Here is a 17756-nt window from a genome sequence, read left to right as displayed (position 1 = left end):
CTGTGGATCTTTGTTGCTCATCCTGTTTTTTGTTCTCGGTTTCAGATTTAGAGCTGGAATATTTCTTTTTCTTTAGGCTTCCCCACATAAAACGTCGAATGTCTCTGTTGACATCTAAAGGTGTATCAGGGATCTCAACCTTAAAGTTCAAGTTGACACTGTCAGGGCTTTGTCTAGCATCATCACTATAACTTAACCCTACAGGGGAAACCCTTACTTGATCTTCACCTGAGCGTTTTGAATTATTACTACTCTTTCTAGAGCTTTTACTAGGTTTATTTTTGTTATCCTCATCGATGTCGCTGTCATCACTGTAATGTTTATTTGAAGTCTTGGGGCTTGCTCTTCCTTCCTCCTGAGATCTGAGATCAGCTGGAGATCTTGTACTTGGTAATCTTTTTCTTCGTACAGGAACGCTAGGAGATTTCCTCCTTGGAGACTGTTTATAGCCATTATCACTATTATCTGAGCCTTGGCTGTCATCATTGTACGATATAGGCTTTTTCTTGGGTAGCTTTGGTGGCTCATCATCCTCTGATGTCAGTGAAATAGCCTCAACTGCCTCTTCAACATCTTCAGGATTAGATTCAAACTCTTCTGTTGATATATCACCTGATGTATACTCAATTACTTGGGTACCACTCTCTACGACATTTGTTTCAGACTGTGAAATATTTGAGTCTTCGTTGGCAATGCTGGTTTTAACAAAATGCCTAAAGGACATCTTATCCATTCCACCTGTCCGACTTGATTTCAGCATTTGTACCTTATGCTGAGATATGTCAGTTTCTATTACTTTCTTTTTCCCTGGTATTTTTTTCAGTGAAGATGTTGGGGAAGTTACACGATTACTTTTGGACTTCCTTGGCAATGTATTAAATCTAGGTGATGGCATTGCTGGGGATGCAGTTCTACTGCTAGAGCTTAACAATATCTCCTCAACTCTCTTATATTCATTTGAACAGAGTTCTTGAGAATCTCCATCTATGCCATGGCTTTCTCTATCTGCTACAAGGCCAATAGCACCACCTGGATCATCTCTCGGGGTGATGGGTGGTGTCCGCAGTCGCTCAGTTATAGACTCTTCATCAATGCTTATGGTGTACCTCACAATTGCCATATCCTCTAGCTGAGGACTACTTGTCATTGCCCTTGAATTTTTTAGGTCATCAGCAAATATTTTCTCTCCTTGTAGTATATTTCTCTTCTTGTTCAGGGTTGCCTTTATTTCTCCATATTTCTTCTTGCCGAGAGGAATGGGGCTATCACTGATTCCTCGTATCTTCTGGAGGAACTCATGGCGACGTTCATTAAATCTTGATTCTCTTTGTGTGAGTACACTTGATTTATTTGATGATGTGCTTTGTTCTTGTTTGTTGGGCAAAGCTTCTATTTCTTCTTTAGTCTCTTTTGGCTGAGTTGGTGAGGGAGAGCTTACATTTTCTCTATCATCAGCTTTGGTCTCTGATTTTTGCCGTTCTGCTTTCTTTTCAGTACTAGTATTTTCCTGTTTGCCCTTGGAATCACATTTTGAATTTAAGCTCTTTTCAGCTGCAATGCATATATCCCCTGTTTTCTGTTCTTCATCATCTGAAATGTCAAACATTGTTTCTTCACAGCAATCACTTGTGAGAGACAAATTCTCATGAATATCATCTTCAAGTCTATATTCATCTCCTGGAGGATTGTCTGAATATAATCGCAAAAAGTCTTGTTGGATCAAGGTGCCGATTGAGTGGGGTCGAGCTGCTCGTGGTGATGGTGGTAATGATTGAGCCTTGATCTGTAATGCAAATTTTTCCACCATTTTGTTAACTGGTGTTGTTGAGAGTTCTTTAACTGGTGTAGATCTCAGGCTTGAAGAATGTCTTGGGCTGGAAGTGTCACGTGAGCTCACGTATTCTTCAGATTCCATACTTTTAAACCTTAACATATCTGTATTACTGTCTATGTGAGTACTAGTTCTAATTGTACATAGGCCTCTGTCTTTTGAAACCGAGCGTAATTTAATTTTAGGCGAACTCTGGTTCATTGAAATTGAACGTAATTTGATTTGGGGTGAACTCTGATCTTTTGAAGTTGAGTGTAGTTTGATGTTATGCGTGGTGTCCTCTTTCAAAGCAGTAGGCTGTTGGCATTTTGTTGACCTTTCAACTTTTGGAGAATTGTCCATTTTATTTCTTTTCTTATTCAAACTAGATTTTACTTCTGGGGACTTCATTCTAGGAGGGGCAATGGGTTGTTCTGTTTCTAAAAGTGCCTCTGGTTTCTGTTTTGGCTTTGTTTTATCAGAATTTTCAACAGTCTCTTTGTCCTGTACTGCTACCTCGCTTGCTGTTTTGGTCCAGGAGTTCCTATATATAACATTATAACTTTTAGGACTTGCAGGACGTTCAATCAGCATTTGTTCTGCTTGAATACGTTGGGCAAAGCGCTCAACCATTTTGTAAACAGGAGCAGAGCATTCATCCTCCACATCTGGAGAATCTGGTTGACATGAGCTTCTGTTATCATAGTTTCCTTGTGTTTCCTCTGGATTAGGGCTGTCAATGCTCACTGGGCTGTTTGTGTGTTTCGTCTCCGAGAAGGATTTTGTAGGGGTCATCATTTCCTCATGCTCAAGAGCTGGCATTGAACAATTGCTGGTTCTCCCTTTATCAACTGAGTATTCATTCTCTGAAGAAGCCGTCTCTTCGTTCTCCAGTGGCTCAGAGTTACAGTAAATATCACTAGAATTCGTTTTAGGTTTTATAGGAGAGAAGGATTCCTCATATGAAAAGAGATCTGATACCTCTTTGTCTGCTTCACTCAAAGAAACTGACATAGAGGCAGATGTCATGGCCATTAGATCTTCTGGTGACATAATCTCTTCTTTTTCACTAGTTCCCAAATCTCTTTGCTCTCCTCTTTCCTGATCCCCGAACTTTTCTGTTTCTACTTTATTTAACTTGTCACTTATTTCAGGCTCCACAACTTTCTCTGTTTCTGCCTTGTCAGATGTACCTTTTTGTTCATTGTCCTTGAACTTACCTGGTTCTGCTGTATCTGTCTTGTCATTTCTTTGTGAGTCCATAATCGTCTCTGTTTCTGCTCTGTTAAATTTGTCACTTTCATCATCCTTAAACTTCTGTTTTACTTTAACAGAAATTTTGCCACAAATTTTATAGTCATTAGTCTTCTTTGCTTCTGAAAATCTTGAAGTATTATCAGCATAGTCCTCCTGAAAAACTCTGGTTTCGATATCTGGCTTTATAGTCTCAACTCTGAGACCTGATTTATGTCCCTTTTCAGAAGTTTTTGATTCTTTTACAAACATCTGATGAATGTCTTCTTGACTGCGGGCCGGAGAGGGCTTAGGAGAAAATATATCTTCAAGCTTAGACAATCTGCCGTCATTATTAAACTTTAGCACAGCCAAGCCTGTTGGTTGGTCATACATGTCTGAATGATCAGGGTGGCCTTCAATATTTTCTGATGAGGGGGAGTGCAGCATTATTGTAGGTGATTTTGATATATAGAGTGGTGGAGCAATATATTCTGGTTCGTGAGGTATTTTCCGCAAGGACTTTTTCAAGTTGGCAAACATCCTAGGCACTGATGGTGAAGGACAAGGTGAAGGACATGGAGATGTTTTGATAATTGGAGATCTTGCAATAACTGGGCTCCCTGTTGGTGTCCTTGCTGGGCTATCTGTTGGAGTTTTCTTTGCGCAGTCAATAGCTTTTCTTGGAAAGTCTGAAGGGGTCTTTCTTTGTGAAGATTTATCTAAACTTGGTTGATTTTCTGGCCAGTCCATTGCTTCAATAGAATCAAATGGTGGTGAAGCAGATACAGGACTACTTAGACGAGGACTTCCTGGTCTTAGGTTAATCAGACGAAGCTCATCACGTTTTATGCTGATGGTATCTTTTAAAGTCTTCTTATGTTGTTTTGCAGCTCGAGGCATTACAGGGCTTACACTCAGTGTGTTCAATCCTGCAATTAGGCTACGGATTGGTGATACATGGGTCTTCTTGTTATGCTGATTATCTTGGATATTTAGAGTCGATGGCTTTTTTATTTCCTTCTTTTTCTTTTCTTTCTCCTGTACTTCTTTTTCAGCATGTATTGCTTCTGCTCTCTTATCAATGCAGCTTTCAAGGTAAGAAAATTTTGATACTTCAATTGAGTGAGGACGGGACTTTCTAGGAAGTGTGCACATACCACTCTCTAGAGCATTCTTTGATTTATTTATCTTCAAGGAATTTGTATAATCCTTTGGTAAAGTTCCTGGCTGGTCACCCTGCTCAAATGAAGCTCGACGTACATGAAAGCTATTGCTCCTTTTTAAAGGTTTTGAAATTTCAGGATCTTTTTCCTTTGCTGCAAATGCTTTTGAAAACATTAGCACTAGTTTTTTAACTGGAGTACTTGGGGTAATAGTGTCCACATTCTTACGAGTTTCTGGAAAAGTTGATCGTGCTGCAGAACCCCTTTCAAAAACGCTAGCCTTTTCTTTCACCATTCTTGGTTTACATTTGGTCTGTGGTGATGCAGGTGCACTTTTAGCCTTTGTTTTTGCTTGCTTAAGTTCAGCCTCAAGAGATAATTGAGCCCGAGTTTTAATACCTTCTGGTATCTCACTACAACGTACTGCTTTTTTCTTGTTTTTGTTTTCTGCAATCAGATTTTGCTGCTCCCAAAAATCAAATTCTGAAGATAATAATGGACTCTTACAGCGTGTAGAAACATACAAGCTTCTTGGTCTTGGGCGATTAGATGTTCGCGGTCTTGATGCTCTGTCATCCTTGGGTGTTGAACAGTCTGGGGGACAAGGGGATAGCGAACTTTCTCGACTGCAAAGCCTACTTGTTGGTCGACTATCAGAACTGGGTGGAGAAGGAGGGACAGGGACAGGTGAATTTCTTGACAGTGTGATGAGGTTATCAACATATCGGGAAGCAGGATCTACTTCAGGACTCTGTGTGTCAGGTAAGGCTTTTGGGTGAGCGGCTGCTGGTGCTGAGCTTCTTCTACTGCGGCTAACACGACGCCACTCTAAAGTATGTAGACGAGAATCTACCATACTTACCATTCTTTTTTCAGGACGAAAGCGGAAAGGAACAACTCGATTTAAATGGTGAGTATAGTCTGAAAGTAACATGTCATAAGCATGGCTGACATCTCGAAAATGCAGAACATTTTCTACTTCAAGTGGCCTTCCATCTATAGCGTGAAGGTGGTGTAATAGCTCTGCTTGGAGAAAATGACGGAATGTAGACCAGCGAGAAGACAACATTATGATTGGATCGGGAGGCTTATTGTTTTTAGCACATTTCTGGAACATTTCACGGGCTTGCTGATCTTGTTGCCAGTTAAGACATAGAGACCATACTCGGTGGTGTGTCATGAGCCTTGCATATGTGTTATCTGTACTTAGAAAACCACCTAGTTCTTGCAAAACAAATGGGGTTCCCAGTAAGTCAGCATGGATACCTGTTGCAATTCTGTCAAACTTTCCTTTGATGATGGAATGTGACCTCTTGAGATCTCTGACATTTGCCCGTATAAAGTTGATGGTGACTTGATTTGATTTTAATAGTTTCTGGCTGGATTTCTTGAATACTTGAGTTAGAAATTTTAGATACATTTCTACAACATTACTCTCCTTTTTTGTATTTTTACATACTAGGACAAAATCCCAATCTTGAAAGATCATATCAATGCCATGGGGAGCATAAATCATGTCCTCTTCAGGGGATACAGCTTTTACCCACTCTGTCTCCTCTGACCACTTGGGATTGACATCCTCAAACTTGTCTAAATATTCCCTCTTAAGAGGACTGAAACAAGTGAGAGTCACGTTAGGGAAATGGCACCCTTTCTGCTTTTTCAAGGAACCTCTCTTTATCCAGTCCGATATCCCCTTATGGTGTTCCTTTGGACATGATTTAAGATAACGACCAAGCACATCCTTGACTACCTTTCCAGATATCTTGAGAGTCCTGATGTTGTCCAGTTTCTGCATAGCTGAGGGGTCGTTTGCATAGCTCATCCAGCCACTCCAAACCGCCTGGACCAGAGTGTAGGTTACTGCATCAATTTGAACCTGATAAGAAAAGAAAATAATTTTACCTTTCATTGCTTAATAAATGCAAACAAAATAAATGAGAAACAGTTTCAGTTTCGTCAAACAACAATCGCAGAGAGCTGTTTAAATATGTGTTTCATTGCATATGGAAATAACCATCCTTTTAAGAATTTCGAGAATGCATGACAAACTCGGGTCATGCTGTTTTTGGTATTTAGGGAGCAATTCTGTGAAATAATTTTGGGTCGTTTCTATTAGCAAATCAGACCCTTAGGTCAGTTCCTGCTCCAGTGGATTTTACGTAAGAGCAACATCAATGCTTATTGAAATTTAGAAAAAAAACATTTGAATTTGAAAATCTACTTATGATCAGTTTAATTTCTTTCGGAATCTTTTCTAATTTCCAGAAATTCAAAATTGAAGATTTTGTGAAACGGTGAATTTGGATTCTTAGTCGGCTTCTGATAAGATCAGTGCAACCTGTACGAAATTCAGACAGTAGGCTGAGAAATTAAAATGTGATTAGCTTCTAATAATGAACAAGAGAATTATTGGCATATTGGATGCTTCGTATGAATCAACTAGGACTGACCTTTTTTTCGAAATACAGTAATCTTTCTTTAAAAGTGACAATTGAAGAGAGTTTTTCAATCTGTATCAAGTTAAGTGAATATACATCAGGATAGTAAATAGTAGAAACAAAAAGAAGCATATGATATTCAATGATATCATTAAATAACCACGGCAAGAAAGATAAATAAATCTATGACAGAAAGGCCAAAAGATGAGAAATTAGCCTAAAACGTCACCTGATAAGGCATTACTTTCTTTGCCAATGGGAACATTCTTTGTCTTAGCTTTTCTGGCAGAGCAATTTCCACCAGCCAGTTATTAAGATTGTAGCCAGTATTTAGGTTTATTACAGTCCCACAAAGATTCTTAAAATGCCATTCAGTTTGTTCAGAACTCTTTACTTTGATTCATATGGGTTTAATACTTTACCCAAGAATAAATATCCTTTCGTGGTATTCCATACTTTTAATGAAAGGTATTATGGTGGCTAAAAGTTTCAAGTGTTTTGTTATTTTTCATTTTACTAAGCAAATAAAGGATAGGTTTCTGTAAGCTTGTGGCTCTACACCAAATTCAAGCACGAATCATACTCACCGTGCATATAAGCTTTTGGCTAGTTGAGAGAATATTGACATACAAAGAAAGTGCATTTCTATTTCACTCATAGCAGGTTAATGAGAAACTGTGGCCACCAAAGAAGTTTGAAGCAGGTTTAAACTTAATGTTGACAGCTCCACTATTGCCGTGAAAGTTAGCCAAACTTTGCACCAAGTAACCTATTTTGGTGCTCGTATAACTGCACCTTCAATTTTGCACAGGAAAGCTTTGCTGCTGAAATCTTGTTTAGCTGTCAGAGCCAATCGTGAAGCTAACCCATTGTCAAGTGTTTACCTGTCACTAGATTTACCAGAATAATTGTGTCAACATGCCAAGTCAGTAACCCATCACTAGTTTTTTGTCCGTATACCTAGCCAAAACAAGTGAATTCTGAGAAGAAATTTAGTCTCGTTCCAAATGAATGCGTCTTTCTTTTCCTTATACTGGTCACCCTAGTGTTCAGTGGATACAATACAGCGATGCTTTTCTACTAGAAACAGGCCACTTATTGATTAAGTTCAGCTTCAGCACTGGCTTCGCTCTTCATCGAGCACTCAAGGCCATCCTCCACTAACTTGGTAGACCTAGCATGGTATTCATACAAAACCAAAGTCATTAACAGATTCAACATGGAATTTAAGTTCTTACTTTTCTCTTCCTCAATCTTACGGGTTGCTAAGAAGCAAGAGCCGGTGCCAGTACAAACCTGGCTTAATCTAGCATCATCATCTTCCTCAAGAGCCTGAGGTCATCATCCTCAACTAGCCCAATAGACAACATGGTATTCACATAAAACCCCCTGGTGATTAATAGAATTGGTACTGCTAACAAACTCGATAACAGACTGAAAATGGCCCCCTTTTTGGCTTCATCTTCCAAGGGCATAAAGATGAACTGTCAAATAACATCTTTGTAAGAAAGAATTCACACATGGCATCCACAGGTAGGCAGCCAAATGCAAATATTGTTAAACTCCCTTTCCATTCTCAGGAACAAAACCATCTGGCTTTTTCCATAGGGTGAACATAGAGTTCTGCCACTGCAACATTACAATTATTACAAAGAAGGCAGACTTTACTAAAGTAGAAATTATCCCAGATACTTTATTTTCCTGGACCACACACATTGGTCTGATGCTTTATAATTACTTCAAAATATCTTTATGGGTAGTCAATACCAAGTTGCTGCTGATGGGATTTTTAGCAAACCAAGATCTATTGTCTCTGGAGTTCCACAGAGTTGTGTTCTTGGCCCACTGTTATTTTTAGTGTATACAAGTGATATGGTTGTTGGCCGGGAAAACATGATTGTTCATTTTGCCACTCATGAGAAATGTAAATGCCCATAGTTTCAAACGTGACATGGAACAGATTAGTGATTAGTGTGTCGGTGGGGTGTGAGGCTAAACTCCAGTAAAAGTAAAACATTTAGTAATTAGCAGATCTCGTACATTTTTTCCACCTAATCTTCCCCTTCAGGGGGATGGGACTCGACTGAATGAGTCTGAAGCTTTAACAATTCTTAATGTAACTTTTGACTTTCATCTTACTTTTGAGAAACACCAAATGAAAGCGTCAGCAAATGCTGTACGGAAGTTAGATGTTGTACATGCAGAAGGCCTCATATACTTATTTATAAAAGTGATGAAATTGGTACAACCTGTTTTAGGCCATGTGTCCTCCCTTTATGAGAACACTGTTCTCTGGTGTGGATGTCTGCTTTTACCAAAAATTTATCTCTTTTAGGCACAGTAGTTCATGGTGGTAGATTTCTGTCTCCTGACAATAGCAGTTATGACTTGGATCATCGATGGATGGTTTCTTGTTTGTCAATTTTTTATGAGTTGTATTTTAACAGAGATCTTTCACATACACAACAGATCTCTTATCTTTTCCTGCCAAGAGCAATCAGATTTGCTGAGCAGCAGCAGCAATATGCAGTAAATGTGCACTTCTGTCAAACTTCTCAGTTCCAGAGGTCCTATATTCCTCAAGCTGGACTGTGGAACAATCTCCTTAAGGATGTTGTGCAACTGAGCTTCGAAAGTTCAAGTGAAGATGAAATGTATTACTACCCTAAAACTGTTCTTTTATTTTAATAATTTACTTAATTTTCATCTATTCATCTATTAATTTGTTAATAAAGAAGAATGAGAAGGCAACAGGACCGGATTTGATCCCAGTTGAAGTATGGAAAATATTAGAAGATGGAGGGGATACCCTTTATATTCAGATGGAAGGTATTTTAACTCAAGAGAGAGTACCAGAGGAGTGGGAGCGAAATTATATTGCTGCCAGGTTCCAAAGGCATTGAAGATATTAGAATGATAAATGCCAGACTAATAAGGGAATTAGAAATATGGTCGAACAGCTAGGATTTATGAAAGGAATTGGAACAACAGATGGTGTGTCCTGTCTGAGACAGCTAATAAAGAAATTCATTAAGAACCAAAGGGACTTCATATGGTGTTCATAGACTTTGAAAATCCTTATAACAGAGTCCCAAGACAGGAAATTTGAATGAGTTTGAGGGTCCAAGAGAAGTATAGGATGATTTAGGAGATGTATCAGAATGTGCATACCAGAGTGAGGAGTAATGTTGGAGAGGCTCTAGGATTTGAGATGAGGGTTGGATTACAGCAAGGATAGGCCCTTAGACCATTTATTTTCAACATCGTGATGGATAGCATGATGGGGGAGGTAAGAGAGACAGTGCCATTGTTTTGTGTTTAGAGAGAAGGGAGGATAAAGGAATGAGGATAAGCAGGTCAATGACAGGATATATGTGTACCACCATTAGGGGAGATGGCAGGGAAAGTACAAGGTTGGATGCATCCAAAACAGCGATCCCATATAGAAATGGGACTAAGCTGAAAGGAAGATTTATTAATTGAATTTTTTCCTTTTCTAATAACTGATCTCTTCTTTCAAGAAGAGATTAGCATATTTCCTATTAACTTTTGTTTCTTCTTTAAAATGCGCACCATATTCTTAGGAGGTTTGAATTTCAAGTTAATAGCCCCTGTGGGCTCGTTCCATATGAATACGGTGCATTTTCTGAATAACAATAAGAATCACGGTGAGAGAGTGTCATATGAAGTTCTGCACAAATTCCTGATGAATCCTCCCTACCTCCATCCACCTGTGCCCAACTGACTTTCAACCTTCTAAACACTCCACTAGAATAAAGGTAACCTCAGATGAAGTCAAGTCCTTTTCATGCTACTAAAATTACAGTGCTGATGGAGAACCCAAAAAGGTCAATCGCCAGAGAAATTCGGCTCCATTACCTGCTACACAACATCCAAGTTACCTTCTCCATTTCGGGGGCATATTAATGGCAGACATCCTGAAGAAGGCAAATGAGTTGCTGAAGGCCTCCTAGGCCTCACAACATACTACCTTCAGGATCTGTTGAGACATGGACAACCAAGACCAAGATGATGCAAACCATGCCATGCAGAACCATAATTACAAGCCAAGATAGAAATTGCTCCCCTCGAAGTTGTTATCTGTGTATACCATCACAGGTTCAGAAAAGCTGCCAAGAACTGCACTCCAGCTACAACTGTAGAAAAAAACAAGTAAGGTAGCTTCCCAAGAATTAACGATGGATGTTGCCCACTCTAGCAGGTTCTACATTGTAAACTGCACCTGCAACAGGAATTTCCTGTAGACACAGATGCCTCAGCATTCTATCCTTCCTACATCAATATAAGATAGATGTAAGGGCCAAACAGCAACCTCCACCTTCATAGAGTGACCAAATCTTTTCATTCCACCTACTAGGGAAGAAATACCAGTTGGAGTTCATCACCACAGACATGCAGATGCCTTTGTGTAGTGTCAACTTCCATGTACACTTCAACCTGCTGGTAGACGTTGCCCATCACTGCCTTTGAAATATCCTCCATCTAGAAGACACCACTTACCACCACCCCCAAATAGCTGTCCATTTTTTTGGTGGGTTCCACAGGACTCCACCATGTTGTTTTGGCCATTTCCAAATTGATATAATGGTCCCCTTACCCCTATGTGATGGTTCCAGATACATCTTCACGGTTACAGAACGCTCCACATGATGGCCATAGGGAAACCAATGTAAGAAGCAACCTTATATTCCTGCATCAAGGTACTTAACTGCTGGGTCAGCTGCTCTGGCTTACCTCCAATCAGGTTGGCGATGATTCGCCGCGGCCGATTCGCTGCCGACAGTTAGCCACCGCCAGTTCACCACCAGCTTCTGGCCACTTGGGTCATTTCGCCACCAGAGACTATTTGCCACCAGATTTTATTCGCCATCAGAAATATAAATACAGTGTGTAGCTATTGGGTTTTTTCCCTCTACAACTTTTAATTTTTTCTAATCAATTTTATCTTTACTATTACAAGGTGCAAATTAACAACAAAAAAATGTTAAAAAAACAAACATTTTATTGGATCACTCTTGGATGATTTGCCAAAAACGTATATAAAGCCATCGAGCTGAAACTTCTCTTTTCTACGTTTGCTAAGAATGTCTGTTTCCATTTTGAAGACTTAAGGGAGACTGGGGAAATATATTAGGTAAAGAAATAACTTGGGTTTTTTGTTTTTAAACATTTGAACATAACGACCTTTTCTGAAAAAGTGTATTCATTACATTTAACAACCAAACAACATAAATCAAAACACTGAAAACAAACGACCTATTTGCGGCAGCGAATAGTCCTCCTTGAGGAATAGGCGGCGGCAAAACGTCCTCGAGGCGAACTGTCGGTGGCTAATTGCCCGCGGCGAATCGGCCGCGTCGAATGGCCCCATCCCGCCTCAGATGAGTGCCCATGCCTTCATCTCATAGTTATGTATTGCCTTGGCCAAATTAATAGGGACAAGAAATTACCATACCACCACCTACAACCTGTCACCAACGACCCCGCTCCCTCAAAGCGCCCCTTATCACCAGATGCAGCAGCCTTGACTGGGAGTCACAACTACCCTTGGTTTTTCTTGGTCTTCATATGGCTCTAAAAGATAAAATCAGTGTCTCTCTTGCTGCAATGGTATTTTGCAGGCAAGTTCTTTACCCTCAAAGCTATAGTCAATCTAAAGAAGAGCTCTCAAGACTTTGCAGGGTCGTCAGAAGGTACTGCCCTTGCACACAAACCTACAAAGACGTGAAGAAACAGTACTCACTGAGAAGCCCACTCATGTGCCATTTCGTATTCCTACACGATAACACCCACAAGCTTCCACTAACAGCCCCATACAGTGGCCCCCACCTTATCATCAAATGCAAGAAAAAAGTATTCAAATTCCAACTCGAGGAATAAAAGACAGGGTCTCCATTGACAGGCTATAACCCACTTAACTGAAAGTTGATAAATACCCCCTCGTCACCCTATCAAAATCCAGACATCAAACCCAATCACCACAAAAACGATGTGTAACAAAACCATTTCTTATACATAGCAACTTAGTACCTTATCAGCAGAAAGACATCCATCTTAAAAGGATATGGAATGGTTTCATATTCTATGTACTGTATCTGCAAATGTAAAATTTGTCATTTTTACAGCACATTTTTTTATAACAACCTAGTACCTCATTAGCACTGTGAATTGTATCCACCTCGTTAGGGTGTGGAACTATTGCATATGTTATTATAATTTACTTTATTTTTAAGATGTACCGGTATATTTAAACTGTATATTTCATTTGTAACTCAGTCATAGCAACTTGAAACCACCCATAAAATGTTGCCCATGGTTTGTCATTTTTTTTTCTTTTGATTGTTGAGGGGGGCGAGCCCTGTAAACCTTCGCAAGCTTTGCTGTGAAACTCCAGTTTAACTGCCGGATAAAGGTGCATTTCCAATGCCGCGGGAAACGCACCTTTAAACAGCCAGTCGCAAAGCTACCCTATAGTCAAATGTTTACCTGCCACTATATTCACCCAACACCAGTCAGTTACGTGTCCAGTCAAAATCTCAATTTTTGAGATTATCACAGGTCTGATTCCCAACTCTTTGTGCAGCTCTTTCCCTTTACAGCTAGTTGGAGCAACGTTCGGAGCAAAATGTGCTCAACTAATATTGCATCAGAGATTGATTAATAACTGGAAAATGTACAATTGCGCCTTGTGTTTTCAAAGTACAGTTTAAAGTTAATAACATCCCAACGATCCCTGAAAAAAAAATGGCAAACAAGAAAAGCCCTTTAAAGGGCTCGGAGAATGTCTTAACTTGCTCTTCTGATGGACCCTTACCTGTTGTCGCATTTCATGCAAGAATGACTTATAAGTCATGTTGAGAAGGTTGTGAAGCGTGTTGCATAGAAGGGCGTGGGTTTCCATGTCCAAGCAAAGGGAGTAGAACACCATCACGACCTACAGGAGAAGTTGAAAATGATCGTCAGATATTAATGAATTTTTTGTTTGTGTGCGTTTTATACTTAATATTATTATCTACTTCCTTAATCTATATATTATTGCACATTTCCTAAAAAATATCTAATTGTTTATGGTATGTTACAGATTGCAGGTAAATGCATGTCGATGCATATTGCAGTTATATACATATGTGTTGTATGTATGTACGTATGTATGTTTATATGTAGGCTATGTATGTGTGTGCGGGGTGTGTTTGTGCATGTGTATATAACTTCCATCACGTTAGAATGGGAAGATTTATCAAATAATCTGCACACGAAAACTGAAAATGCGTTAGAGTAAACGCAAAAAATCTTGCACTTTCATTTTTTTAGTTTCCTTCTGGTCATATAATGCGAACGATGCCACTGACTTCAATAGGAATTGCATAAGAGAGAAAATATACCCAAATAGCATATGCAATCAAAGATCGGTTTTCTATGCAATAGTTTTTGTACGACTCTGTTTTCGTCAGACTTTTTTCGTTGAAATTTTGTCCCAGTTTTCATACATCTGCTCGCTTATCATAGTGTTGAAAATGCTCTGTCCCAAACGCGTCCGCCTGACTGCATACTTCACAAAGCACCAAAGAGTTAGTGACCCTGTCTGCCTTTGTTTCTCATAAAGTGAGCATCACCTGCGCATTCATCTGAAACATTTTGTAATAAGCCATTGTTTTTTTGTGTGTTTTTTGATTGAGTGGGACTACTAAATTAGATATCATGGGGGCTAAAGAAAGTTCTGAGTGCCAGCCCTTCGATATAGAAGACTAGACTAGAAACTCAACTGAATTCAAGAAAGAACTCTAGCCAAGTTCAAAAGTGCCATACATGGTCGAGTTGTTGAATGACCACAGGGAAGAGTTAACCTCTGAAGAGCTGCAAGACCTTCAAATGGAACAGCAATAGATGCCAGATGAGGAATCGGAGGACGAAGAGAGAGGGAATCATGTGCCTTCCTTAGTGATTAAGGACATGTGTGCAAAGTGGAGTTCATTGCAAAGTTTTCTGGAAAAATATCACCTAATAAAACTGTCGCAAGCCGTGTCTGCAACATATTCAATGATAATGCATTGTTCCATTCCAGGCAAATCTATTTTGTGCGACAAGGGTCCAGTAACTCTCAAGCTGGTCCTAGTGACAGTACAAAAACGAAGAGGGGAAGTAACCCCAGATAGGCCTTGATACCTGAAGTTCTTATGGAGGGGGATTCCCCTTCCCAACAATAACCTCTCGTCCTCCTTCTCCCCTCCTTGCTGTCTTCCATATGCCAACAAGAGTCTTCAAGTAATGTTAGATGTTCATTTAGCCATTTATATTCATTTCTTATCGTTCTCTGTATGTAAAACTATAGTTATTCTTTATAAAATGCATTAAAAAATAATTTTTGGGAGTCTTGAAGGGATTATTGGAATTTACATTATTTCATATGAAAATTATTGCTTCAGTCTTAGTACGATTCATTTTCTGCCAGACATTCTGGAACGGATTAGTACGAAATCTGGGGTTCTACTGTGTGTGCGTGTATATATATATATATATATATATATATATATATATATATATAGATATATATATAATATATATAATATATATATATATATATATATATATTATATGTATTGATCAATTTTACACCAGCTTTACAGGTGAATCATACCCTCAGAGATTATTACAACATAAACATCCAGTTAGGTATGGACAAAAGAGCTCAGCTGTTTTTAACCACATAAATAACTATAACCACAAAATAAACTGGAATTTGTCATATATAATTTATAGCAGCAATTGTCAGTTCCAAAGCTAAATGGCGGAATCAGTTTTGATTAAAGAAAGAAACAACGAATATTCCAAAGGAATCCTGGGATTCAGATATTACAGATAAAATCTTACGCCAACCAGCGATTAAGAAGATTAAAGAGAAATTGTCAACCGGGGTGACTTAACAGCTGGACTGTGACCTCTTGGTATAAATACTTCTTTTTCTGGAACTCTTCTTATTCATCCTCTACGTGAAGAGACAGTTTGGTCTCTGAAATATAGTATTTACTTTCTACATTTTGGCGTTTTTATGGGCTCTTTTTTATTAGAAGAAAAATCTGTTTTAACAGAATATATTTCAGTCATGTATTATATATGAATATATATGTATATATATATATATATATATATATATATATATATATATATATATATATATATCTAATAAAAGGAGCCCATAAAACACCAAAATATATAGAGAGAAATACTATTTTTCAGAGACTACTGTCTCCCTGAAGAGGGAGACAGCAGTCTCTGAAATATAGTATTTCTCCCTATATTTTATATATTTTTGTGTTTTCATGGGCTCCTTTTATTAGATGGAATTCTGTTATAACAGAACACTTTTACCAGTCATATATATATATATATATATATATATATATATATATATATATATATATATATATATATATATATATAGACCCCATCAGGCTCATTGGTTACAGTTTTACTTCACCAGCAAGACTTGACATCGATCTCGCACTGAGAAACGACTTGGGTCCTTTTCGTGGCGAATTAGTTTCACCAGTGCTGACTTGAATAGTGAATTATCTACTTCTGATTATTCGACAATAGCGGGTTGCAGCAGAGCCAGGAGAATTTGGGCTACCAACAAGCAGAGAATCAGAAGGTTAACACCCTTAGACACATGAACATGACCATCTTCGGGGAAGAATCAAAATATTGGAAAACATACATATACACGGCTCTCTCTCTCTCTCTATCTCTCTCTCTCTTTCTTTCTCTTGTGTGTTAAAAATGTTTTTTATTTTTTTATATATATATATATATATATATATATATATATATATATATATATATATATATATATATATCTATATATATATATATTATATATACTATGATATATATATATATTATATATAATATATACATATATTCTATATAGATATTATATATTATATATATAATATTAGAATTAGATATATCATTATATATATACACACACACACGGGGGTTCCGTTCTTGAGACGCTCCGTAAGCCGAAAACCGTTGTAATCCGAAACATCGTCAAAAATCCTAAGAAAACCTTACTTTTAATGCTTTGGGTGCATTCAAAACTATGTAAACTGCATTCTTATTGCATTTTTCATCAAAAAAACTTCAAATGTTGATTATTTTACATTTTTGGTGTCATATTTCTTCTGCCAGATGAGTGTTGTAGGCGTCGTAACCCTGGAAATAATTCCTGATGAATATGATTGAAAAGCACTTTAACCTCGGAGCGTCATAAACCGAACCCGTTGTAACCTGTATATATAATGTGTATTATAATGTGTATATATAATGTGTATTATATATACACAGAGTTTACCCACCCTTTCTGCATGAATCTTGAGCATTGCTTGATCCTGAAGTGGAGTTGGAGCATCAGGGAGCATGAGCAGATACAGCACCAAAAGGTTTCGGGCTAAAATGTGGGGACTGGAATCCAGAAGTGTGATGTCAATGCCCTGGAAAAAAAATATCATGTGGTGGGCTTGACCAAACGATGAGTTATCTTGGTCTGTCTGTATTCTATGATGAATTATCGTTAACAAATTCTGTATTCTTCTATGAGTTAGCTATTAGAAATGAATCAGTTACCTGAAAAAAGCTTATAGAATATAAGATTGTTATTAAGAATTCTTGTGAAATTTTCTCTATTCTACTGTGGTTGGTGTTTCCTCGTGAATTATCAGACAATGAACAGTATTTTACTATGAAATGTCATAAAAATGCCGATGTTTTGGACTGAAGTGATGTAGCTAATCTATAACTACCATTGTACGTAATTTAGTATTTCAACATGAAATGTCCCAAAAATATCAGTACTATACGATGAATTATCATGAAGATGTCAGTTACAAGGAAATTATACTAAGAATGTCAGTATTCCACTCTGAAATTTCCATAAAAGCACTACCATTCAATCGTGAATTACCGTAAAGGATTTAGTTTCCAAACTTATCTGGTGTTGCAGTTAATGTATTCTTGCAACGAATACGTCCTGAATTTTTTCAAAAAGAAAATATTAAGTAGAATAAATCTGTAAAACAATGGGCT

At 38.1% G+C, this 17756-nt stretch overlaps 1 protein-coding gene across 5 annotated transcripts in view; it reads right to left on the bottom strand.

Annotated features, from left to right (window-relative positions):
• Positions 1–17756, bottom strand: part of LOC135201017 (uncharacterized) — a 42652-nt gene that overhangs the window by 2208 nt on the left and 22688 nt on the right. For all 5 annotated transcript variants that reach the window (XM_064229840.1, XM_064229839.1, XM_064229837.1 and 2 more), the window contains 3 exons: positions 17030–17164; positions 13486–13605; positions 1–6088 (listed from right to left, as the gene is read on the bottom strand). The exon at positions 1–6088 is cut by the window's left edge and continues 2208 nt beyond it. In XM_064229840.1, the coding sequence (XP_064085910.1) occupies positions 1–6088; positions 13486–13605; positions 17030–17164 (6343 nt within the window). The remainder of the gene's footprint in view (positions 6089–13485; positions 13606–17029; positions 17165–17756) is intronic.

This window comes from Macrobrachium nipponense, chromosome 27 (assembly GCF_015104395.2).
Source record: "Macrobrachium nipponense isolate FS-2020 chromosome 27, ASM1510439v2, whole genome shotgun sequence".
In the NCBI taxonomy this organism is placed as follows: domain Eukaryota; kingdom Metazoa; phylum Arthropoda; class Malacostraca; order Decapoda; family Palaemonidae; genus Macrobrachium; species Macrobrachium nipponense.
The sequence above is the reverse complement of the archived record's forward strand: the minus strand, read 5'-3'. Positions and strand labels throughout refer to the sequence as shown.